We start from the raw sequence: 26,466 nt of genomic DNA on the forward strand, positions 1-26,466 counted from the left end.
TGCTGTGCAACCTGTAGAGGGGGGATGGGTCAGGGGACATATCAAACCATCTGTAGTTCTCAAAAACCATGACTTGTTTTAGTTAATTTCCACTTTATGAACAGGAGTTAGTTTTTACTCCTCTCTCAACACCTCCATTTTCAGGCAGGACAGACTTGCATAATTTCCCCCAAAACTGACAGATCGAAAACAGAACGTGAACCCATACCCCTAGATGTGGTCCTTATTTACTCCCTAGCTCTGTTTCTAATTCTGTTTCCTCAACTGACTGAGCCAGAAACCTGGGCCTCATGCTAGACTCCTTCCATCCTCTCCTTTCTCACTGTCCCACGTGCAACCAGTGGGACACCCTCCTCCCCACTGCCACCAACAGTGCCCTACTCCAGGCACTCCCACTCTCCCCCAAACCACGACACCCACACCTCACTGAAGCCCAGTCACATTCTCTCCAATCATTCTCCCTGCTGCAGCCACAGGGACATCCACAACACATCCATTGGCACATACTCGGCTGCCTCCATTTTCTGGTGATCTTGCACCTTCACAGAATGTCATGGGACACTCTAGAGGACTTGTGCTTTGCCACTTCAACTTCTTTTCCCAGCCCTGTATTTTAAGCTCCAGGAACAATAAGCTACTTACAGCTCCCTGCACACTCCAACCCATCTCATACTCCTGTGTATCCTCTCCTGCAAAGCCTATCCAAACTCTGAGTTCAGGCCTCTTCTCCAAGAAGTTGGCCTCTGACCCCTCTGGGTACCTCCTCTGCACTCTTTTGTTACTACAATCATGTAGGGAAATTATCTGCTTCTGTATCTGTGCCTCCTATAACAGGACTCCACATTACCCTTAAAGGCAAGGAAGGCACCATCACTGTATGCCGGTGTATCACATCACTGTATGCACATGCTTAGCTGTTCCATATTTGTAGGATATACTGGCTGAAAAGCATCCGTGGTTTTCTGGATCCCAAGGCCTTTAGAATTTGGCAACGGATATAACTAAAACACATGCAAATCATGACAGCACCAACATTTAAAACATTACACTGCTGCTTGGGAACTGAAGTATCCCCAAATAATTAAAAAGTACATGTTGAGGGGTGATACAGAGTTTATTGAATTAGATTTTTCTATTTACAACTGAGATCACATCTACATACTATTTTGCTAGTCTACATGGGTACATTAAATCCTAACGAGTTTAGACTTACAATGAATGGGCTCAATCATACAAAAACACACACACACTCACACTAATTGTTTTAAAACAGTAGTGCATACATTATACTCCTCCTATAAAGCCAGCTTTGATTAAAAACTGCTAGTTTCAAAGATCAGTCTGATTTTGAAGATGAACCAAGAGACACACTGTATGATTCTAAAATCTATTTTAGCAATTTTATACATTTGCTATCTTATTGGACTACAGTATATGTTTTTTAAAAGGACACTGACGAGGGGCACCATCTGGTGTTAACTTAACCGCAGCTGGTTTCCTCCCCCTCCCCCCAAAAACTTTTGGCCCGAGTTCTCCATCATGAAGACTGAAAGGGCCCAGTTATACTCTGGCAGCAGCCCCATTACTGCATGGAGGTAACAGAAGCAGGCCCAGGCCCTCCTTTGATTCTCCCACACTATGCAACCTGCAAATGGTTCTGAAATTAGAACATATACTGCCAGACTTAAAAACTTAGGGACATGGAGAGTCAGCTAGACTAGAGGAAAAGAAAATCGTAGGTGGGTAGGGAAGTAGGTGGGCACATGAAGAGCCAAGCTGCTTTGTCCGACACCTGTGTGCTTTAACTAAATGAACTCAGGCCGCCAATGCAGTCGACCTGCTCAATTCACCTTCCAAATCAGAATAACAAGACTAAAAAGCTCAGGCTTGCGTGTTCTACTATGCATAAGTTCCGCCGGTGATGAGGAGCTCATAAGCAGGATCTCTACTCCTTCTGCACAACACGATGCAGGCGCATAACATGCCCAGCAGCTGTGGGAAGAAAATAACAGGAGAAAAAAGAAGGCTGAAGACCCTCTCATAGCAAGTGTGTATTTCTTGGTTGGCAATGGAGCTGTTTCAAGGTTCCACAGTAAAAACAGGAACAGAAACAATTTGTAAGGAAAGCATTATCTTTTTAGGAACCAACTGCAAAATTATGTTTTTTATTTTATTTAGATTAATCTGAACTTGGGACACATGTAACTGGCTAGTGGCTACCATACTGGACAACAAAGGTCTAGGGAGTGGAAAGACCAAGGCTATGTGTATCAAGGAAACTTACTGGTGGTCTTTTTAGGCATCTGGACTTGGGGACGCAGACTATTAACAATCCACAAAATTCAGTACATGAATAGCCCAAAAGCCCTATGGTGGAAAACTAATCTTGATGCCAAAATATTGGTTTGAAGGGTTTTGTCTCTTTCATAATTATTTACTATTTTTGAAATCCCGATTTGGCTCTATGGTACTACACACACATTACTTTTTAAAGGTCACTCTTCTTTCATCATTTTATTTTAATAAGTCCTAATCCTTCTGTGGCAGCAAACTGGAATTGTAATAAAGTCATGCCACGTTATTTTGAATAAGCAAGAGGATTAAAATGGATTAAAGAGAAAACGATTCTAGAATTTTGACCTGGCTTCTTACAAAATATAAATCGTAACCAAAGAGCTAAATAAGAGTAAGTTAATTTGCTGTTCTAACTTTTCATTGGCAGTGAAAGGTCTCGGTTACTGGATTTTAAAAGGCAAGGCTTTCTGTACAAATGGGGTTAATCAATTTCAACAAAATGTACTGGATCCATAAACACATTCTCAAAGTCTGAAGTGGAAGATTACTAATGAGACACAAAACACAGAGAATAAGGATGTCCTCAGTCTGAATTCTCCCTGGTATAAAAGTCACACACTCCAATTTCTGCCCTCAATTAACCCACATTCTTTCTACCCATTCAGGATATATATTTGCTGCTTAAATCCATCAGTTTCATTATATCAATATTTGCTAAGTGCAATAATAGCACAAAGCACCTTGAAGACATTCTAAAAGTGGATATTATTAAAATTCAGTAAATATCTTTAGCCAGTTCTGGACATGTTTTGTATCTAATTCTTAAAGAAATACATTTCCATTCACTGTACATCATCAAAATATTCTTAGAACAGCTATAAAATCAAACACAATTATGTTCCCAGGGAATGTTAAACTGAGCAATAAAAATGCTAAGCTCAGAAAATACTGATTTTCTGGAAAAAAAAAAATCTCTCTTCCCATCCCACTTCCCTCAGATTCCTTTCAGTTGGTTAACTTCTACTGAAGGAGTCAGCATTCTAAAATGGGGTCTGAAATAAGCATCATTTCTTTTCCTGACTTTTATTTCAATTAAGTCAACTTGTACTGATTTTAAAACAACTAAAAAAGCTTGATAAAACCTACTCATGCTTGGGAATGAGTCTGTTTACGAACATTAAGCTCTACACATTAACTTCTTACAGTCCAAACCTCATCACTAAGTACTACAGGCTCACTTCCAAAGCTCTGCTATACAGAAATTTCACTGATTATTAAAATTTTCCAACAACAGACTTTGAAATATTTTAACTCCAGAGTTATTTCTTGCAATAAAAATTTCCCCTGCAATATTCAAGTCATGAGAGCTAATGTGCACTTAGTCTAAATATAACACCAAGCAACTGCAAAAAATGATTGCTAAAGAGAGAGGCAAGTGGTGATTAAAAAAAAAAAAAAAAAAAACAACTGCCAAGGATTAAATGTTCTAGAATATACTGTGTAGGGGGGGGTATTGTTATACAAGGTTTTGGAACTGCACACTGGAAACAACCTTTTCTAAGAAAAATGTGGAAATAAACCTATCAAAAAGCCACGGCCTCCTCAACTTCATAGCTACAAAGTTTTGCTACAGACTTTGTACAAGCATACAGAGGTTATCCACTACTTGCATTTCTATAATAGCAAGACTTATATAAATGCCCATTAATGTAAATTAAATTATAAAGTTTGTCCCCCAAATGGAATACTATGCAGCCACAGTGAGACACAAGAAGGAACCAGAGGTTACATACCATATGGTTCCATTTATATACTGAAATGACAAAATTTTAGAAATGGAGAACAGATCAGTGCTTGCCAGGGTATGGGGGGAGGAGGCACAGGATGGAGGCAGGTGCAGTTAGTTATAAAATGGTACTAGGTGGAATCAGTGTAGTGGTAGAACTGTTGAGTATCTTGATCGTGGTGGTGGATACAGGAACCAGGTCATAAAACTACATAGAACAGAATATACACAAATAGAAATGAAAAATCTGTATAAAATTGGTGGATTATATCAGTGCCAATACCCTGGTTGTGATACAGTATAGTTTTTCAAGGTACCACTGAGGGAAACTGGACAAAGCACACAAGGACTGAGGGAGGCTTACATTTTTCTAAATTTATATCATCTGAAAAGAATTCTATCAAATGGGTAAACTTACCACTTCTAAAAAAAGTTAACAATTAAGATTTAATTTCCTCTAAAATAAAAACAAAACAAAACCTAGTCCTTCAAGAATTAGCTTCCCAAGCCTTGGTTTAAATTTTCTAAAGAAGAATTACTTCAAATATTTCTTTAAAAGTGTGTCAAAATCAAGCCAGGGTCCTGGGATCAAGCCCTACATCATGCTCCCTTGCTTGAAGCACAAGAGATCACTGATCTTTGAGTTGTTTTTGCCTTTGATCAGGTTTTCCACACCGAGGACACCAATCTAAATCAGATTCTGAGTATCAAAAGTTGAGAAAACTTACAGGTACTCTTTTAAAAAAGAAAACATATTAGGGAAAACTCACTATTTCAACTCTATGTTTTTTTTCCCTTAAAATCAAAGTTTTTAAATTTTCAAAACCACTAGGTTTTGAGTCTGTGAAAGTTCTGAATCCTTGACTGAGTTTTGCTGAACTGAACACATCAAATCTTTATCAGCCATTACCTAAAATCAGGGTGATTTAAGTATAAAATGCGTATGAGAAGGCATACATAAGTTAAGAGACTAGTTAAAATATTTATTAGCCCTCACTGAAAAATACTTAATGAAGCAATATCTGCCTGGTTAATAAGCGTAACTAGATGAGGGACATAGCTAAAGTAACGATTTTCATTGGTCTTCTTTATACATGCTGCATATTTCATGATCACAAGCACCTTACAGTTTCAAAGCTTTTTTTGTCACATGATAGTATGTGCTGATTTCGTAACACAAGTAAAATCATTAAGAACGCACAGACCAGGATTTCCCTTGGGAAAAAAAGACCTCCCTTATGTTTCATTATTTTTAGCTAAATGAATGTGTTTGCTCAGACAATCAAAATATGAAATAACATGCCTGCTGATCAACCTATTACTAGCCTGAGCCGCAAAGTAAATGCTTAGAAGGACAGAGACCATAGCAAATAAAGAGCTAGGCTTTTTAATGAATCATTTCAGAGCTGTTTGAATACCAGCAAAGTAAACAATCACCTTTTTGCTATTTTAAAAGGCATTTCCCATCAAATACACTAGCTTTTGTTCAAATATACAGAGAGCAGGAAACCCAAGCAACTTAAACTAGCAATTACATTGATTTTATCTAACAATTAAAAGATACCTACACTTTCTTAAAATAGATTCTCTAGGCTTAAAGCATATTTCAAGAACTACCAAAAGAATATTCTGAGAACTAGATCTGACACAAAGGATTCTCAATCATTTCAAACAATTGGCTGTTCCTCAGTTTAAGATTCCTCTGATATAATCCCTAAGATATACTGTATACACCTGAGAAACTAGCAATGTAGTTTCAACAAGCAGAAAAATAGCTATCTTTCTTCTTTGTTTTCAGGTAAAGGATAAGGATGTGGGGGGGTTGGTGGGAGAGGGAGGAAGGAGTAAAGTAAGAAGTAATTTAACAGTCACCAGCTACTTTGAGCATGCCATTATCAGGTGGAAAAAAGACTGTAGGAGTTGGTAAAACAAGCCCCTTCGGCTACCCATTTGCAGAGGTGCCAAGTGATGACGTGGGCTCCTTGATGGCTGTCAGTTTGAAAAAACTAAGTCCACAATACAGAAAAGATTAGAGCCTCAGTTTTCATTGGTCTTTTCTTCCGTAAAGCAAAGAAAGTGTTTCTACTAGTTTAAGAGACTAGTGCTGTAGTCAGTTCTTGCTTTACATACATGGACATAGAAAACCCTTGAGGACAGAAAAGCAAGCAGAAGAAATAGTACAAAAAGAAAGAAAGCTTTCTATTTTCAAAGTGAAATAAAGCAGTAAAATTTTTAAAAATTCTGTTAAGTTCTATTGAAATACCTTCCAAGAATACACTGAGACTGGGAACAGTATGTATTTTGAAGAGGCCACTCATTAATCAAGTCAAGAAAATAAAGCAAAGTCCCCTCAGACACAGTCCCCACATCCAGATCTCTGGTTTCTTAGAATCATTTTGGGTCTAGATTTAGAGACAGGAAATGGAAGATGTTGGAAACTGGTGGCCTATTCCTCAATCACTTCCAAGTTATCTATATACACCAAGTTTTAATAGCATTTAATGGTTAAAACCATTCACGGCTGACATTAGAGAATCAGCACACTCTGATAACAACTCCTTGGCTAGCTGCACTTACCTGAATAGCTGCAAATGCCAGTGCTGCCCAGATAACATGCATCATGATTTCTTGTAGCTTCTTCACAACTAGTGCTTCGCATCCCTGAAACACATAGTCATCCTCATTAGAAGTCTTTTTTAAAAGTGAAAGTTGCAAGGTCGAATATTACTACTTTAGTGGTGGAAATGGAAATAATAGAAACCCAAAGAAGGAGAGACAATGCATTTAAAAAGAATTTACAATAACATAAAACAACATTAGACAAGCAAAAGAGCACAGAAAAGATGTTCTAGGTAAAGACAATTCACAGAGAAAAACAGGCTACCAAGCTAGATTCAAGTCTTAGCCAAGAAACCAAATTTACCTCGGCATAGAGGTCGGAGGGGTGGGCCAGACTGCCATTACAGCTGCTGGCCGTCTCTCTGCAGCAGCTCAGCGGGACACTCTGGTTTTTAGTTTCTTTGAACCAGTCTGTATTTTCCCAGTCTGAATAGTTGTGAATTCCACAACAGTGCAGCTAGTGGGGAAGAGAACAGAAATATCAGTCCTCACAAGACACACATAACTGTGTTGAACTTTATAGTTCTGCGCACTGCAGAGCTTTAATCTACTCTAGACCAAGGAGGTCCAATACAACTTGCTGTAATGATTGAAATGTTCTGTGTCTGCATGTTCAACATGTTAGCCACTAGCCACTTGAGGCTACTGAGCACTTAAAATGTGGCTATGATGACTAAGAACTGAATTTTAAATTTTAGCTTAAATAGCCACATACGACTAGTAATTTTAGAACCTCCACATGAAAAGCACATAACCCACAAGAGGTAATTTATAGCTAAGAAAAATCTTCATATCTTACATGTTAAAAATCTGGTTCTGAATTAAATATTATTTCCAATGACAATGTGCTTCAAATATTTTCTCTGAAATGTCTGGGATTTGCTTTAAGATAATCTAGCAAAGCCATGTGGAGTCAAGATGAAATAAGACTGAAAAAAACTAACAATTTGGGGGTAGGTTTATGGGTACTATACTATTCTACCTTCATGTACTTCAAATTGTCCTTCCACACCGTCCCCCGCCCCCAGCCCCACGCTATCTTTCCTGGTCTTGCTTTCTAAATGTATATGAAAAACCTCTTACCACCTCTGAAGTCCCTTGAGGCATCCACCTTTCCTATTGACCATACCCTTCTTCAGTTATCACCTTCCCAATTATTTATTTATTTTTTGGTAAAAAGTCAAATTCTTCTTATCTAGTTTTGATTAGGTGATAGTGGAATAAACTTTTCAAGGGTGAAAGTAAAAATATTAGACACATCATGAAGCTAACCATGACTATGAAAATACATGTCTAATTTACATAGTAATAGAGTTTAAGATTGACCCAACAATAACTGGCCTTCAAAAAGAAATTCACCTCAAGAGAGCTCACCTGTCTTTGTACATAATCAATAGCCCGGCTAGCAGCATCAGGGTTGGTTCCATTGTAGGTCTTATACACTTTCTGAATGCTGCGATCAACTTCATTTTCCACCTGAATCAAAATAAAGAACTCAGTCCCTTAATAATACTGGTAAAATTAACATTTGTCAAGGCTCCAGCTAAAGTACCTAACTAACATGTATGGCAAGTTGCCAGATAGCTCTGTGAATTTCTCATTAGAAACAAAAATTTCTCCCTTCCTGTCTCCACAGAAATGCAGATGAAAATTCAGACACATTACAACACAGATTAAAACCATCCAAAGAGAAGATTGTGTGCAAGATGGCAGATTAACAATCTATTCAAGAGGGACAAAGCAGCTGAACCCTGAGACAGATACTGTAAATTATAAATGAACTGCCTTCCATTTCAAATAAACTTTTAGTGGGCTGGACTTGCTCATTTTCCTTTCCAAAGGGAGGTAAAAATAAAAGAACTTTAAGCCCCCCCTCCCCTTTGGAACAAATACCAACAAGCTTTCCATTTTATTTATTCAATGTTTAGATTTGGTTAAATATGCAAAAGTAATCAGCAAGTTAAAAAAAAAAAATCAGTCCCTAACAGTGGCCTTTTATGAAAAAAGTGCAGTTCAATGTGTGAATGAGGAGACAGGAAATACACTTAACTTATTGCTGTCAATCACTAAAGTGGCAAGAAAGTGTCATTTAGTAAAATTTGCTTGTACCAGATTCTCCTTACCCTTCGAAGATGATGAGACCTACTTAGTAATTATACCAGTTATGTGATACAAGTATAAAGTTGATAACCAGTAGGGGTATAATCCGATGCATTCCTTTTTGGCAGCACAGCTGCCCTGGTGCCTTATGTATCAATGGTCTGAATATTAAACTGGCATATTATGCCTTTCATTTAAAACTGTAAATTACATTAGGAATACTTCTACTACATCTTTATCATAGCTTTAAAGTTATACTCTAATTAATTAATTTAAGGCAGATTGTTTAGCCTAAATGGTACTGTAGATAGCAAAAACGGGCAACATAGAAACATATGTGAAAGAAAAGAGGAAGTGACTAAGAAAGAGGAAAGGGACAAGAAGGGGGTGGCTGGCAATGGCTCCCTTGGTGTTCAAGTTGGAGGGACCCCTTGCTCCTCCGGATGGGCATAGATGGTAGGATCTCAACTAACAATTATCTTTTTCTAAGTCCAGAACCAAGGCATTTTTTTTAAAGAGGCAAAGGAAAATGAAGTCCTCATTAGTTCTTCGAAAGTCCTTTAGTTCTTCTAAAACAGAAAGCAGAAAACTTGTATGTCGTCCTCTCATACATGGCATTTATGGGCTAAGGAAATCTGACCAAACTTCTCAGCTGACCAACTATTCATCTGCAGCTCATACTGAGGTAAAGAAAGTTAAATACTCACAAATTAGAACAGCAGAACACTTTGTTATATAAATAAGACCAGACGCCTTGACAATTTTTTTTATTCAATCCATCACCCAATTCATCTACTATCATAACACCTTGCCACTGCTGGACAGTCAAAGATGACTGCCTCACCCTAAAGGAATTCGGAGTCCCCAGACTAGATCTTTTGAAGATACACTGTAGCAGAATCCAACAAGGGGAAAAGAGAGGAAACTATCTTGTTCAGAAATCACTTGCTTGTTGGTTTAATGCTTCTATTATCCTGCCTCAAATGAGGAAAGTGAATTATGATCAGATATTACAACAGCCTCTAATTTAAGCTCCAGAAGGATTTTTACAAAGGGCTGTAACATCTCCCCCTTGTGGAACAGTCACTAGGGTGTGCCTATAAAGTTTAGTTAACGGTTAGCTGGAAATTCTTCATGAACAAATCAACCACATGAAATAGCCTGAGGTTAAAAGTGGGCCTGGATGAATCAAATTTTAAAATGAATCCTTCCTTCAACAGACAGCTGAAATGTAATGTAGCTGATAACTGAAAATTCTCTAGCATATCTTGGGTTGAGAATATATGAGACAGTAGGAAAACCCTTTGGCTGATCTCTATCCTTTGAGTTCCAGAGATTTATGTCATAAATTAATTTATACATACAAAACCCCTGTGTTGTTCAAAGGTCAACTGGGGGGTGAGCTGGGTATATATATGGGTACCCATATACATATATTTGTCAAATATAGTTTGAAATCCAAGCAGCCCATCTATGATTTTGACAAAGTTCTAAAACCATTCCTAACAAATATTTGTGGAATAAAGGACCTAATCATGACCTAAATTGACTTTCACATACTCTCTCAATCCAAAGACTATCTTGTGCTTTTCATTATTACCTCACATGTAAAAATCAGTGGCAAAGGCAGTTATACCGTATTTAACAAATGGAGAAGCCTCCCATAGTAAGGAGTACTTGGTTGGTAAACTGAGAAAGTCCATAAAAATCACGGGCTTTTAAAAAAGTAAACATTTTCATTTAGCTTAAAGCACAGAAATGTATACTTCACACTGATCTTATGATGCAAGCCTGTCTTGTCTTTGCATAAGATTCACTGATTAGAACACTTTATCATTTGTTCTGCACAAATCACATCCTTAATACATTGACAGTGACTTCCAGTTCTTTAAACTGTTGAAACATTGCAATAAAATCAAAGTGTAGAATCTATTAAATATTAATAAATTTCCCCTAAAGCTATACAGTGATCATACCCATATCTGATTTGATCAAAAAGGTTTTAGTGACCACTTGTTTTTACCAAGTTTCTTCAAATTGTCCAATTTTCTTTCTTTCTTTCTTTTTATTTTAAGATTTATTTAACAGAGAGAGAGATCACAAGCAGGAAGAGAGGCAGGCAGAGAAAGAGGGGGAAGCAGACTCCCCGCTGAGCAGAGAGACTGACATGGGGCTCGATCCCAGGACCCTGGGAGAGGCTGAAGGCAGAGGCTTAACCCACTGAGCCACCCAGGCACCCCCAATTTTCTTTTATGTGTACTCATTTTTTCATAAACTTAGTATCTAATTAACTACATAATTACACTAACAACTACTTGGGAGTACACTTGCATCAGGCCTGATAGCTCACAGCCAGTCCTGGCTCCTTCCCCATGTTCTCTCACAGAACCTTCCTCTAACAGAATCCATGTACACTGAATTCCACTTTTGCATGTGCTTCTTACAAGACCCCAAATTACAGAGCACACAATACATTATAGAAAAAAATTACTGTGGTAGAAAAATACATAAAAACTGAAGTAAGTCAAGCTTTCAGGAGACTTCCTGAGATCAGAAACCACATTTAAACATAATCTTAGATGCCTACATAGGTATCTTCAGTGGAAAGAAGTGTTCAGAAAGAGCCTGAAATGTTGCAGTATTCTTTTTTTAAAAAGAGTTCCTTTTACTTACTTATTTGAGAAAGAGCAGAGAGAAAGAGCGCACAAGCAGGGGGAGGGGCAGAGGGAGAGAGAAGTAGGCTCCCCGCTGAACAGAGAGCCTGAGGTGGGACTCAATACCAGGATCTTGGGATAATGACCTGAGCCAAAGGCAGACACTTAATGACTGGGCCACCCAAGCACCCCTGCTGCAGTATTCTTAAACATAAAACAAAAGCTCAGTTCTCTGGTATATATTCTTTATTAAGCCAAAAACTGGACTTGCATTTACTAAACGCATTTTGTTTTCTTACACACACACACACACACACACACACACACACAAAATGAAGGCAAAACTGACATCTAACATTATATTAGTTTCAGCATGGTTTAAACTTTTTATATGGCAAAATGATCACCATAAGTCTAATTAATTCTTTCACCATATATAAGATTTCTTTATTTTGATAAGAGAACTTTTAAGATCTACTCCCTTAGGGGCGCCTGGTTGGTTCAGTGGGTTAAAGCCTCTGCCTTCGGCTCAGGTCATGATCCCACAGTCCTGGGATCAAGCCCCACATGGGGCTCTCAGCTCACTGGGGAGCCTACTTCCCTTCCTCTCTTTCTGCCTGCCTCTCTGCCTACTTGTGATCTCTGTCTGTCAAATAAATAAATAAAATCTTAAAAAAAAAAATCTACTCCCTTAGCAACTTTCAGACATGCCTTACAGTATTACTGACTTTAGTTGCCATGCTGTACATTATATTCCCATGACTGACTTACCTTTATAACTGGAAGTTTGTACCTTTCGTCCCTTCACCCATTTTACCCAACCTCCCACAAATAGCAACCACCAATCTGTTCTCTGTGCAATTTCCAATGAACTTTAGATATTTAAAGCAGTGACTAAACTGAAGTAAGGCAAAAGAACATATTTATTCTGATAAAATGAATTTGTTCTATTTCACTTGAAATACTTAAGCTGCCTTTTAAAACATATGAGTTACAGCAGACAACATACCTTTGCTCTGTAAACGTATCCCAAAACCACTACAACAACTTCTGTGACAAAAACCAAGAGTAGGATGATGACAAACTGTAAGGAAGAAAACAGTGTCAAAGTTAAATACAAACTGCTCTAAATAGTCTTGATATAAAACCAGTTACCTGAGATAACTGCTAGAAGACAAGTGCTAATTCTGTTTCAATCGTAAGAGCCAAAGAGTCTATGGAGTTTCATGCTCGATTCAAGCCAGTAATACATACAAAATATTCCCACATACCATGATGACACACAGTCAGTAAAGTGCTGACTTACCGTGGCAAGTCCACAGCGGCTTTCTCGGATAGTGGCGCAGCAGCCAATTAGGCCAATAATGAAAAGCAGGGCTCCTACAGCTATGATCACTACTGCAGGGATGAGAGTATATACATCTTCAAAGAAGTGGTCATAGTCATCATAAGTGATAAAGACATAGGCTCCCACATAGCATAAAATTCCAGCTGCCCCCTGTAGAAAACAAGATCAGAGCACTGGTAAAAATCTTTAAACTCTGTTAGTAAAGTGTTCCTACTATTTCTTAGTAGGTTATATTATTTAATGAGATTTGCCATCACTTAAAAAAATTTTTTTATTAACATATAATGTATTATTTGCCCCAGGGGTACAGGTCTATGAATCGCCAGGCTTACACATTTCACAGCACTCACCATAGCACATACCCTCCCCAATGTTCATAACCCAGCCACCCTGTCCCTACCTCCCCAACCCCCAGTAACCCTCAGTTTGTCTCCTGAGATTAAGAGTCTCTTATGGTTTGTTTCCCTCCCTATCCCATCTTGTTCCATTTTTTCCTTCCCTAACTCCGACCATCACTTTTAAATCTACTCATATACTTTTTTTTTTTTTTACAGTGACGCTGAAAAACTATTATTCATTAGTAAGAACACTTCCTTACTAAAGTTGAAAAGTTTCCCAAATGCTGCCTTCTTTTCAATAACTGATGGTTCGGTTAAGATCAAGAAACCATGAATCCAATAAATATTGTCAAAAACAAACTCTCCGGGGCACCTGGGTGGCTCACTGGGTTAAGCCTCTGCCTTCAGCTCAGGTCATGATCCCAGGGTCCTGGGATCAAGCCCTTCATCTGGCTCTCTGCTCAGCAGGGAGCCTGCTTCCCCCTTTCTCTCTGCCTGCCTCTCTGCCTACTTGTGATCTCTCTCTCTGTGTCAAGTAAACAAACAAAATCTTTAAAAAACAAACAAACAAACTCTACCGTCCCCAAACACACAGGCTTATATGCAACTCAATTACAGGTCTACCACAGATCAGTGATGGGGTGGTGGGGTATGCCTTTGCTCACTGTAGTTGCCCTCAATGAATGAAAAAAATTATGTACGAGTTATAGACAAGTGGCATAGCCAGGATTTGAATCCAGGCAATCTAACTCCAAAATCTGCACTTCTAACCTTTATCCACCTACTTGGAAAAAGAAAATACAATAATAGTTAGTAACCTGAATCTCCGTTTTCAAAAAACTTACTGTCCTAAGACTGCAATAGTAAAGCCAGAAGGCTCAGTTAACTAAAGAACTTTGCAAACCCTTCAATTTATTCTTTAGAATGGTACTTCTCAAACTCTAAAGTTAACAGGAATCACGTGAGGACCTTATTAAACTGCAGACTCTGATTCAGTAGGTCTGGGGTTGGGGCCCGAGACTCAGCATTTCCAAATTCCCAGATGATGCTGATGCTGCTGGTTCTTGCACTACACTTTGGAAAACAAGGCTTCCTACAGGGAAAGTGAGTGCAGAAAGTCACAGAATAGAGATCTATCTTATTTCGCCTCTGCTCCAGACACCATTCTCCAACTACAGTTTTATATGCATTCTCCTCTCCTTTATCATTGTCATTTTGTTATCATTTTGTGCCTGCTCAATGCTGACAGCTTAATGCCACGTGTTTATATGTGAATGATCAAATGCAGTGTGAGGCTAAGTGTTAAAACACTTAGTGTAATGACTTATCATTTGTAGAACACTTTGAGACTTTCACAGGAAAAGAATGGTTTCACTGTCCTTTAAAATTTAACACATAAATCATTAATCTCCAAACTAGAAAACAACCTCCACAATGATATTAGAAATATCATTAACTCTTTCAACCTAAACACGCAGTTTTTTTCCTCCAGTCTATGGGACACATTTAGTTTGGGCAAACCAGATCAAGACATGAGCTTGGTTAAAATCAGAACGAGGCAAAATAAGGCCCATGATGAACAAAGCTGCTGCTCCCTGCTCCTCACCTCAGATTCCATTAGCCTACATACACCCTAAGAGAAAACTGCTACACCCAAATGTACACATATTCTCTCGTTTCTTTACCTCTCTGCTGTACTTGTTAGAATGCCCTATCCACACCTGCCTGAGGACTCCTTGTTGTCTATTAAGATGCAGGTTCTTGGCCTTTTCAGGCTGGAATAGGTGCCCTTTATGCACTCCCACATCACCTGGCTCTAACAGAGTATTTATTACAACTGTTGCAACTTAAATATGTCTCAGTGCACACATGCAGACACACAACTGCAGTAACCATACATGTCTCAGCACACCTTTAGGGCACAAATTTTGCCCATCTGTCTTTTAGCCCCACATCACCACCCAGCACCTAGAACGGTGTCTGGCGCAATCAAAATTTATTGAGTATAATTCATCTTATCCTTTCCCTTGAAATCGCACACCCCCCTCTTCTATCATAAGATTTAGTTTTTGGTTTTTTCTCTTCGGTCTAATTTTATAGTTTTTAGTTCACTATTCAAACATGATTTGGCAACTTAATCTGCTTTACTAAATTCCTGATGGTCATCACATCCAGAATAGATTTTTAGTTTATAAATGCTGAACTGATAGCAACCATGCCTGTTCAAAAGTTCTCAGAGTTCACTGACATACTTACTTAGGGGGTATATTATTATGGGATGAAGGCAAGCCTAGGAAAGGGAAAAGAAGAAAAATAGCTTAAGAGTTTGGGTGCATTATTACAGAAGTACCTGGGCTACTTAACATTCTTACCAAAGAAAAACATTCTATCTTTTATTTTTTAGATTTATTTATTAATTGAGAGGCACAGAGCACATGCACATGTACTTATGAGCAGTGGGAAGCAGAGAGAGAGAATCTCAAGCAGACTCCCTGCCAAGTAGGGACTCAGGGCTCAATCTCACCCTCAAGATCATGAGCTGAGATGAAATCAAGAGTAGGATGCTCAAATGACTGAGCCACTCAGGCACCCCAATACTACTATTATTATTTTTTTACTATATATGTGTGTGATAAACACACACATGTATGTACACATACATATTTTGCTAAAGTAAATATCTTCAGTCTTCAACTGAATTAGAATCCTAAATATGAATCAATCAAATTTTGTCCAGTTTGTCTTCATTAATCATCTTTCATTCCTTCGGATTCTTAGCTTTTCTTACTCTAAAAGGTAATTCTTATTTTTTAGAAAGCTTAATTAAAATAAATTTGAGCTTCTAATAAATGAAATTTTAGCCTACAGAAATCTGAATGAAAACAAGATAAAACTGGAAGAGATATGTATTCAATTAATCTGAAGCATAGATACTAAAGTACTTGCATTTTAAATACAAAATGATGAGCCTTTTACCTAAAGAGACTCACAATTAAAGAGACTCACAATTAGTGTTCCCTGGGAATGGGCCAAGGGAAATACTTCCAGTGCGGCCACCCTTTACCCAGACTTGAAGCACTCAACTGAAAGTGAGACTCTGAGGAAGCAGGAAAACCAACCAACAGCAGATCTGACCAAACATGTAACAAATGCAATGGAAGGCTAGCAGGAGATGCCATCTGTAAGGCTGCCTATTTTTTTCTAATTGACTTGAGAGCAGTATCTTTTCCAAGGCTGCAAAGCAGTCAACAGGCAATTCACACAGCAGAGTTGAGAACATAATAGAACTCTGTTTTGAACACATGATGGGAAACAACTTAGTAGTTGCACAAAGCAGAAACTACACTGATTGCTGGTGAGTATATAAATCAAATGGCTCGTAACAGCTTTGTTTCCTAAATTGAAGACAACTTCAAAATTTTCTTTTGATATCTGTATACAGTGTTTATATTTTAAGTTGCATAATAAGCAACTTATGAAATGACATCAGTATCTTTGAAAATATGGAGTAGGTATCTGAACAATAGCTGAAGGGCTAAAAACAATATACAACTTCTTCAATGATTCTAACCACCAGTATGAAAAACAAAGGTAGAGCTGTATGGCATACAGAGAGGAAGTTATAAATAATTCCTAACTAGTATGCAGAGTCGTCACACAGATGTTTAATATAAGAATTACGGCTATAAGAAAGGCTAAAAGGTAAGCTGGGTTAAATCCTGCTTTTGAAGGGTCATGATGGGATTGGGATCTATCAAAGGATCTGAGCTTTGCCAACAAAGCAGCTGCAGAGGGGGAGGTGCCACAGAAGAGAAGATGAAATGCAGAACTTGGAAGAAACTGCACTGCACTGCTTTAGTCACTGCTGAAAAAAATCTGAGCCTCGAAGGAGGATTTGTGCCAGGACAGTATACTAAAAATATTCATCCTTTTTCCAAAGACATGAAGGGAAATTTAAAGGAAAGGCTGAGGGCTGAAACTATCAAAAGAATAATTTTTTAAAAACTATCCTTCCTTATCTTTTAAAAAACTCATGCGCTAAATTAAGCCACAGAATTTCAAAATTATAGGAGAGAGAGTGTTTTTCCATACCAAGCTGTTCTCTAAAAACTAAAGCTATCTTGCTATCAAATTTTGGAAGTAGAATTCCAGAAGTATGATATTCATTTTATCCTTTTACCCTTCTACTACATACACACAAATGTAAAGTCTCTTTAAAGTAAAATATTTCATTCTTACTTAAGATTGCTTGTTCTATAGTTTAGAAACTATAAGCTATATAAAACTATAGTAGGGTTTTTTTTGCTTTGTTCTGTTTCTATTTTTCAAAACTTCTGTGAAAGAAGTAGCTGATAAAATGCTGAAATCCAAAAAACTACTAAATTCTTTCAGAAGAAGAAGGAATATGAAACAAAAGGGGGCACATTATGCACAGTGCAACTTGGGGAGGGAATGTGGCACTATCAGCCTTGTTAAAAGCTAGGGAATAAAACAGTTCTGTTGTGAAAAGTGTACCTATATGGAAGTTTAGAAATGTGACGGTGAAAGCATCCCATAGAACATTCTGGTGAAGATAAAGCAAAGAATAGAAGTGATTTTCTTACACTGGTATAGTCATTGATTCATGTCCAGAACTGGCAAGAATCTCAAGACAGTGTACAGCTGAGGGACCATGTGAGGTCATTCAGCAAAAATCACAATGTTTGACAAGTTCTTATCCACCTGTGTGAACTGCTCCTTCAGACTAATTTTTGCCTCAAAGAATCAATTGGTAAAATAAAAGTGATTGGAATATTGGGAGAAAAAACAATCAAGAAAAGGCAAGGTGAAAAACACTGTGTACTCTGGACTTTTTAAGAAAGCAGATTTCAAAAAGAAAGCAGAGGGTTAAAAAACAAGTAGAAATCCATCATATGTACAACTTTTAACATTTAATTCAGTTTCCTGTACACTAAAAGAAAGAGAGAGAGAGGAAAGAAAGAAAGAACGAAGGAACGAGCAGGCCAAGCTATATTCAAAGATGTGTGAGGGTACAGAGAAATGAATCCTCAGGCTGGAGTAGAGATTAATACAGAATAATCTTTTTGGAAAGCAATCTGGCAACACATACTAGCCTCAGTATTTATGATTTCACACCTATTAATTCCACTTCTAGGAATCTATCCTTACGAAAATAAGTCAGATGGAAACAAAGAATTTGTATGGAAGGTATGTTTATCAAAATGTTATAATATTGTAACAAAATTATAGCAAAACAAAAGAAAAAACCCTGGCATCCAGAGGTATACTTGGCATTAAAGCTTTTAAATATTTTGTTAAAGCATAATTAATAATAATAACTAATAATGTAATGTGCTAAGGGGAAAACATACATCACATATGGACATTAAAAAACAGTAAATTTTGTCTCTGCATGTGGAATTATGGTGATATTAGTTTGTTTTCTTAAAAAGCAAATACATTATTTGCATAATGAGAAAAGTAAAATATTTATATATTTTTTTAAAGATTTTACTTATTTATCTGTCAGAGACAGAGCACAAGCAGGGGAAGCAGCAGGCAGAGGGAGGAGCAGACTCCCTGCTGAAACAAGGAGCCTAATGTGGGACTTGATCCCAGCACCCTGAGATCATGGACTGAGCTGAAGACAGACGCTTAACCAACTGAGCCACCCAGGCATCCCAAAATATTTAAAATTATATCTGAAATTCAGACTTTGTTGTTCTCTCACAAATAAATTCCTATATCTGTCCTTAACCACCAACATAAAACAGGCATCTCTTCCACCCTAAATACTTTAGGCACCTCTGGCAATCTCCTCTGCTTATCACTTTTCTCTGGTCTACCTGCCTTTGACTCATCTTCAGATGTTTTCTGATTATCTAACACAATTCTGATTCTTTCAGTACACATTATCCTTCCATCCTACCCCCATCACCACATAAACATCACCTTTCAAGGAGACAAAGTAAAAAAAAAAAATGAAAAAATTCCTACTTAGGGTTGCAAGGTTTTGACAATAAGCCACTTCTGCCATCATTATCTGTATCACTGCATTATTGTCATCATTCTTAAAGAAGAAATATCTTAATCTTTTTGCACCGCTATTATTTTGATGATATGCCAGAGGTCATGTTCCTCAATTCTGTCCTCTTTTCATTTTCTGTATTCCGTTTTTTGCCATTGTTTATCTAGTTTAACAAAGTTGTTCACCTAATCCAATTTATAGCTACCAGCTGAAAGACCCAAAAGTTTGGGTGGTAATGAAATAGGAGATGAAATAATTACCAGAGCCAGATTATTTTAACAGCATGGAAACTGGCTATTTTCAGACTGTAGGGCTCCAAGGGTCATCTGAGAAGCATGGAATTTAAACATGCATTTTCTTCCTGAGACCTTCTGTCCCCACAATCTACTCTGACTATAGAAAGAATCAGTTATTACTATAGGAGCCTGAGATGCATAAACTTTATAGTTTGTCCATATTAGGTGAGTATTTAATCAGTAATCTACTTAATCAGTAGAAACAACAATGTAAATACAATATCTTGGCATTTACTATATACCACCTTTAGTAAATTAAAAACAAATTTATAAACACAAGTAATTTTTCTCATCACCTGATTCTACCAAATTATTAAGGCAGGGGAAGGAGAAGACATAAAGGAAGACTTGAGACTGCCCATAAGATTTACTTGAAGGGAGAGAGGGAGGAAGGTACACCTAGAAATTAAATTCAATAAAGTATTAGAAGAATTTGCCTATCTGCTCCCTCACCCCATGGGCAGTTAGAAAACAGGGACCATCTTTTTGGTTTTTGTACTTCTTAGAAACAAGTAAAGCACAGATATTCAACAAGCATTTATGAGTGAATGATTCTTAGGGTATACCTGTCTGGTGCAAGTGTAAATTTTATGGAATATGTTTTCTGCAAAAATCCTAGAATGAACTGGATCTTATGGAACAAAATCCATGAAAATATTTTAATGCATGACAAATATTCTAAAAAGCTAAGAAACAACCTATTCCTTAAATTCCAACTAAAGAGAACACACCTACATTTGGTCATCTGACTGATTCCAAGTTCCCAATGAACTTGAGTCCCAATGACTGAGTTCTTTCAGTCAATAATTACTCAGAGCCACAAGGCACTTGTTCAGTGGACAGATGACTCTAAATGAATTAAGACTGGAAACATTCAATTTCTTAACGGGCAAACACAAGGTGAGAAATAGGTCTCCTGTTATGTACCATGACTAACTTACTGTCAAAGTTAGCTTTTCTTTTGGTGATATAAAAAAAACAATAATGGGGGGGAAAAAATCTGTTAGCTGAAGATGACACAGTCTTTGTCAGAGCAGTCATTCATGATGATAGAAATATGGGAAACAGAGAAGCAAATTCCAGTATGTCTGATGAAAGTTCCAGTTTAAAAGTATCACATCCCCAACCCAAATGCATAAGAAGTGCTGGAAAACACAAAATATGTATAAGGAGATTTCTGACAAGAAGTTTTCCTTGAAATATTTCATTATAAATTTTTTTTTAAACAAAAGCAGGAATGTATAGTTAAATCTTCTTTTGGTAATTTACCAAAAGAAAATATACCAAGTATATTTTTACCATTAGGTGTACAGGCTGTTCCCTGCTTTAAATGCCTTCATCACCCCCAAATCACCCCAAATCAGCTCCTCCTTATACTCCAGATTACATTTCACCTCTTCAGGGAAGACTTCTTTGCCAACCTAAAGCAGCCATTAACTCACTCACTCTGTGATATTACCATGTTTTAATTGTCTGCATAATCACATCAGTATCTGATATTTTTCTTGCTTATTTTTGCTTGCTCCCCTAAAAAGAAAGTTCTGTAAGAGTAAGAGTAAGATCTTCACTGTCTCTTCCATCATTTTATCAATAACATAAGCACAAACTAAATGCCCAAGTATCTGTGCTATATTTAACAAAGGAACTTTCCTTAATTATATATATTGAGATGGAAGTATGATGTGAAGCTTTTCTTAAAAAGATAAATCTGAAAGGTTACATATGGCTTTCAAATATTATTTGTATGTATAGGGGACTACATATAAGTGAATGATGATTAGTGAAGGTGCCACATTCTGAAGTTACTTAAAAAGGCACTTAAAAAGTGTCTCACCTTCGTGTCGTACTTCCTACTCCATAGATGTTTTAGCATTACTATTGCCTCTCACACAAATGAAAAAGTCCAAACAGATATGACACATTATATATTCTACAAGCATGGACAAAGTTTTGTCTTGCAGTCCCTATAATGCCCAAGACACATATCAGCAAAATAAATACAAGCCAACTGGCTTTTTCTTACAGGGTAGAAAAAGTAAAGCCAATTTATGTAATGTGGAACTTGACTGAATACTCAACCAATTTCCCAGAAAAAAACTTGAAAATTAAAAAGTACTGATTTAAACTTATTTTAGATGAGTCCTCCTCTGGGTCAGATCAAATGACCCAGTGAATTAAGAATCCTTTCTGACCTTGGTACAAAGGTGCAGTTTATAGAAGAGGCATTAGTTCTTGAAATATTTCATTATAAATTGAAGACGATTCCATTAGTCTTCAGCATTTAGTCATGTCCTCAAACACTCCAGTCTTCCATAAATTATCATGGCCTAGCACTAATACACTTAACATGTAAAAAACAGAAATTCAAGTTGTACACCTGATTTCACTTGTCCAAAATTATCTTTCAAGTTACAGGCCCTAACATTCTGGAATTTGGTAAGGAACTTTCTAGTTCCATGAGGACAGCCTTCAGGATTTTAGTAACAATTGTTCCCCCTTTTAGTTTGTGCCTTTCCACAGTTAATCTTCTTAGACTGCACAGTCCAAAAGGATACAGACCAAGTCAATATTAACAATTTCAACTGTCAGGCCATTTAGCGCCAAGCCTAGGTATTTCAGGTACATATCTAGTTCCACAGCTCATTGAACAAACTGTCAACTAAAACAGGATTATCAAGATATTAAAAGGTATAGTTAATTTTTTTAAAAGATTTTATTTATTTATTTGACAGAGAGAGAGATCATAAGTAGGCAGAGAGGCTGGCGGAGGGCTGGCGGAGGGCTGGGGGAGAGGGGGGAAGCAGGCCCCTACTGAGCAGAGAGCCTGATGCAGGCCTTGATCCCAGGACCCAGGACCTGATCATGACCTAAGGCAGAGGCTTAACCCACTGAGCCACCCAGGCATCCTTAAAAGGAATAGTTTAAAGTTCTTGCCAAAGCAATTAATCCACACTCGGCCATTATCCACAAAAGCCATTACCATCTGATAGTGAATAGGCGGTGCTACAGAACTATAAAGTCTTTAAAAAGTTGCCCAAGGGAACCTAGGTAAACTTTTGATATACTCTATGCAGGGAATGTTTATTCTTCCGTGTGTGTGTGTGTGTGTGTGTGTGTGTGTGTGTGTTAAGGCATTAAAAGGAGGGAGGGGCTGCTATTTAAGAATACACTTAGGGGTGCCTGGGTGGCTCAGTGGGTTAAAGCCTCTGCCTTCGGCTCAGGTCCTGGGATCGAGCACCACATCGGGCTCTCTGCTCGGCAGGGAGCCTGCTTCTCCCTCTCTCTCTCTGCCTGCCTCTCTGCCTACTTGTGATCTGTCAGTCAAATAAATAAATTTTTTAAAACCTTAAAAAAAAAAAAAGAACACTTATTAGGGGCGTCTGCATGGCTCAGTCATTAAGCATCTGCCTTTGGCCCAGGTCACATCAGACTCCCTGCTCATTGGGAAGCCTGCTTCTTCCTCTCCCACTCCCCCTGCTTATGTTCCCTCTCTCGCTGGGTCTCCCTGTCAAAACGAATAAATAAAATCTTAAAAAAAAAAAAAAAAAGAATACACTTATTAGAACTGAAGAATGCATTACAAATTCTCAAAACCAGTTAACATCTGTTGTATGTACTTCCTCATAATGACCTAATTTTTTAAACTGACAAGTCAGTGTACTTTAAATGATGGTACAGGCTCTAACCTTAGTTAAATCCTGTACCAGGTTTAAAGAAAGTGACTCTAACCTGGCTAATGAGTTAGCCAGGTTTAGAGAAAATGACTCTAACTTGGCTAATGAGTTCCTTCCCCCTTCCAAATCTTTTAAAAGATTTGCTCTAATATCACGGGCTCCAGAGTATAAGACAACCTGGGTTTGAACACAGACTCTGCCACACCTTGGGTGTGCAACTTCACCTCAGTAAACCTTAATGCCCTCATCTGTAAAATATGCATAAGAATATTTACTGGCAGATGGGGTTATGGTAAGAACAGCACTGTAAATTGCTCAGCACAATGCCTGGGTGTAATAAGTACTCAAATGTTAGTTATTACCAGCATCATCAGATTCCAACAATCTGTCCTTAAACCAATCCTTTAGTGGGAGACACATCTAATACTGTTTCCTCATTAGTTACGTTCCACTAATCCGGCTCTAAGCCACAATCTCCCCCTTGCATGTCTGCTTAACTTATCACAGCTCACAAAAGCTTTACTATCCTACTAACCTAGAAAAATGATATTTTTACTACACAGTATGACTTTAGTCTTGGCAATAACCCACTCTGAAAAGCACAACTGAAATTCAATCTAACCTTTCTTTACAGAAGTACCAGTAGTACATATACGTACACCATTTCTAAAGATTCATGAGCAATCACTTAGAATTAACGGATATTTCAGAGTAAATGAAAATTTAATTATCTTTTAATGGTTTTAAAGATTTATTTGTTTGAGAGAGAAAATGCTCGGAACTGGGAGGGAGAGAGGGAGAGAATCCCAAGCAGATGCCCCACGAGTGAGAGCTGGGCTGAGCTCAGGGCTCAATCGTGGGACCCTGAGATCATGACCTGAGCCAAATCAAGAGTCGGATGCTTAACCAAATGAGCCACCCAATCGCCCCCCAAAATTTAAAGAAAATGGTTCCTGTATTTTAAATATTGTGTTACATTAACAACAATTCCAGTCCATGAGACTGAATAGTCTAGAACTCACTTGATAGTCTGTTTTTCAGAATCAAATAGCTATGCCCATAAAAATCCCAAGAAACTGTAAAGGGTACAAAACCAAGTCTCTGCCTAAGTACCTTACTATCTAATAGAGTGTCTCTCACTTGAAGATCCCTGAAGAATTCTTTTACCTTTTAAAAAGGTTTGTAACTCAAACTACAGTGTGAGAAACACTGCTCTAATTAGAAGAGGTCATAGAAACCCCAATGTCACCTGGGTGATTTTGAACAGGTATTAGCAGGACCCTTTCCATCACACCATAAATAACCTAAAAGACTCCATGGCAATATTTTTGTGTAGAGCCTTATTATATATAATTACCTTTTTATGCTACAGCAGACAGAACATAAAAAGTTTCATCCTCTGTTGAGGTGGGGGCATGTAAGAAGGCAAGGATTCTTTCCAAATGAGGTGTGTGTGTGAGAAATTGCTGAATGGGGACATACAAAAGTATGGGAAGTGGGAATGTTCAAGAAGTGTCTGGGGACTGGACAGCAAGTATTTAAGAGCATGACCAGTCATGAATAAGGAAAGGTGACTTAAGACTTCTGCTGCAATACCAAGAGGAGGTTGAACCTTATTGTACTGCTGACGATTTTTTCCGGGGGGGAGGGGTTGGTTTTTTTTTGTTTTGTTTTTTTTTTTTAATAAAATGATGTGAGGGAAGAAATGCTTAATTTATCAGGGTGCAAGGTTCAAATGGACTAGAGGGTGGAGAGTGATAGGAACAACACCGGTTACTACAAAAGTTCCTGGCAAGATAAGAACCTAAACTGCCATGAAGTGATTATAAACACCCCTTTCTTTGGGGGCGTGTCCAAAAAACCCCCATAAGCCACCTTTTGCTGAAAGTGAACTCACTGCTTTCAAAGTCTTTTGACATCCGAATCCTATGTAACCAGGGCTTATGATCTCCCGTTACTCACGCCCAGTGACCAAAACAAATATACCGATTTTCTTGGGCAAAGAATGATCTGGCTTATCAAGTAGAAACCTTTCAGTTTTCTGGGCGGGTAACCAGCAAAGCAGTTCTCTACACACAAAGAGCAGTAAGTCAAAATCCCTCAGCCCTGAGTCGCTAGCGTCCCCGCGGAGCCGCACGTTTGCTCACACGCCTCGGGGCTGCCACTGGAGCTACGGGGGCTCCGGGCCCTGACAAAGAAGCAGAGCCTGACCCGTTGGGGAGTATCCTATTTCGAGCCTGAGGTCCTGAAAGAATCTGCAGTGAAAGCCCGCCATGGAGCAGGTTGGTCCAGGGAGAGGGCCGCAGCCTCACAGCCCGGAGCCCCTGGCGGGGAGCCAGCGGGCCGGAGACCGGAGCCCCAGGCGCGGAGGCCGCGGGAAGCCCCTGGGAGCTCCCTTCTCCGCCCTCCGTCCCAGCCCAAGAGGAAGCCTCCGCCGCCGGGCCCCGTCGTCCGCAAGCTCGTTACCGCTGCCTCCGCAGCGCCGGGCCCGTCGAGCGCCTCAGTAGAGGCCTCCCCTGGGCCGCGCCGCCGGCCCCTCGCCCTTCCCCGCCCGTCGGCCCCGCTCACCCAGAAGATGAGGTTGAGAAACACCAGCACGGTCTTGGAGGAGGTGATGCCGCACTGGCCCATGGTGCCGGCGGCCCGCGGGGGCCCTGCTCGGCGAGCGGGATGCGCTCACCGAGCGCGGCGGCAATGGCGGCGCCTCTCCACTGGTAAGTGCCCGGCCTGCGCTGCGCTCACCGCAGCCCCCGGTGCCGTCGCGCAGCCCCGGCCCCAGCAAGCACCTCGCTTCTTCGCGCAGCCGCCGCAGATCCCCAGGCTCCCCGCGCCGCTCCCTGGCAACCGAGTCCCGCCCCCGCCAGCTTCAGCCAATCACTCCCGCGGTAGCTGCAGCGAGGCCACGCCTCCTAAAGGAGTCGAAGATTCAGCGCCTGTTGTTGGCCTCCGGCCGCCCTTGAAAGCCCTAGTCTCGTCGACGAGTTCCAGAGGAACAAACCCACTCCCCTATTATTGAGCTACGTTTGCTATGCTAGCCTTCTAGATGATTGAGGGCTCGCAGAAGGCTCTTTCTGCCTAGCCCGTTCTCCCCTAAAGAGGTCGGAGCGTGAATCTCTCCCACTTCACGTCGTTTTCCTGACAAGGTAGCACCAAAGCAGCACTGTTTGGGAGAAGTGCAGTGAACACCAGCAAATTTTTATGGAGAACTTCTTGGGCCAGGCGCTAGGTCAGCTCTCAGAAGCGTCATCAGAAAGGAGAAAGGGCTGCTAACGGCGCTGGCAAGGCGGAGACACGTTTGCGTGGTGAGGTGGCAAGGTAACAAGTCAGT

At 39.1% G+C, this 26,466-nt stretch overlaps 1 protein-coding gene across 1 annotated transcript; it reads right to left on the reverse strand.

Annotated features, from left to right (window-relative positions):
• Positions 1-1,095: 1,095 nt before the first annotated feature.
• On the reverse strand, positions 1,096-25,962 carry TSPAN3 (tetraspanin 3). The gene is made up of 7 exons (XM_059180295.1): positions 25,707-25,962; positions 12,761-12,952; positions 12,464-12,538; positions 8,075-8,176; positions 7,005-7,157; positions 6,659-6,742; positions 1,096-1,992 (listed from the first exon to the last, which is right to left on the reverse strand). The coding sequence occupies exons 1-7, from the start codon at positions 25,767-25,769 to the stop codon at positions 1,900-1,902; spliced, it is 762 nt and encodes a 253-aa protein (XP_059036278.1). The 5' UTR covers positions 25,770-25,962; the 3' UTR covers positions 1,096-1,899.
• Between the last annotated feature and the right edge of the window lie 504 nt (positions 25,963-26,466).

The sequence above is a fragment of the Mustela lutreola genome, chromosome 7 (genome assembly GCF_030435805.1).
Source record: "Mustela lutreola isolate mMusLut2 chromosome 7, mMusLut2.pri, whole genome shotgun sequence".
In the NCBI taxonomy this organism is placed as follows: Eukaryota; Metazoa; Chordata; class Mammalia; order Carnivora; family Mustelidae; genus Mustela; species Mustela lutreola.

Excerpts from the sequence above, each read along its gene's own strand:
- TSPAN3 (XM_059180295.1), bottom strand. The coding sequence starts at position 25,769 with ATGGGCCAGTGCGGCATCACCTCCTCCAAGACCGTGCTGGTGTTTCTC. Across the intron at positions 12,539-12,760 it reads GCCGCTGTGGACTTGCCACG|TTTGTCATCATCCTACTCTT; the intron begins GTAAGTCAGCAC and ends TCTTCCTTACAG. Across the intron at positions 6,743-7,004 it reads CCTCCGACCTCTATGCCGAG|GGATGCGAAGCACTAGTTGT; the intron begins GTAAATTTGGTT and ends TATGTGTTTCAG.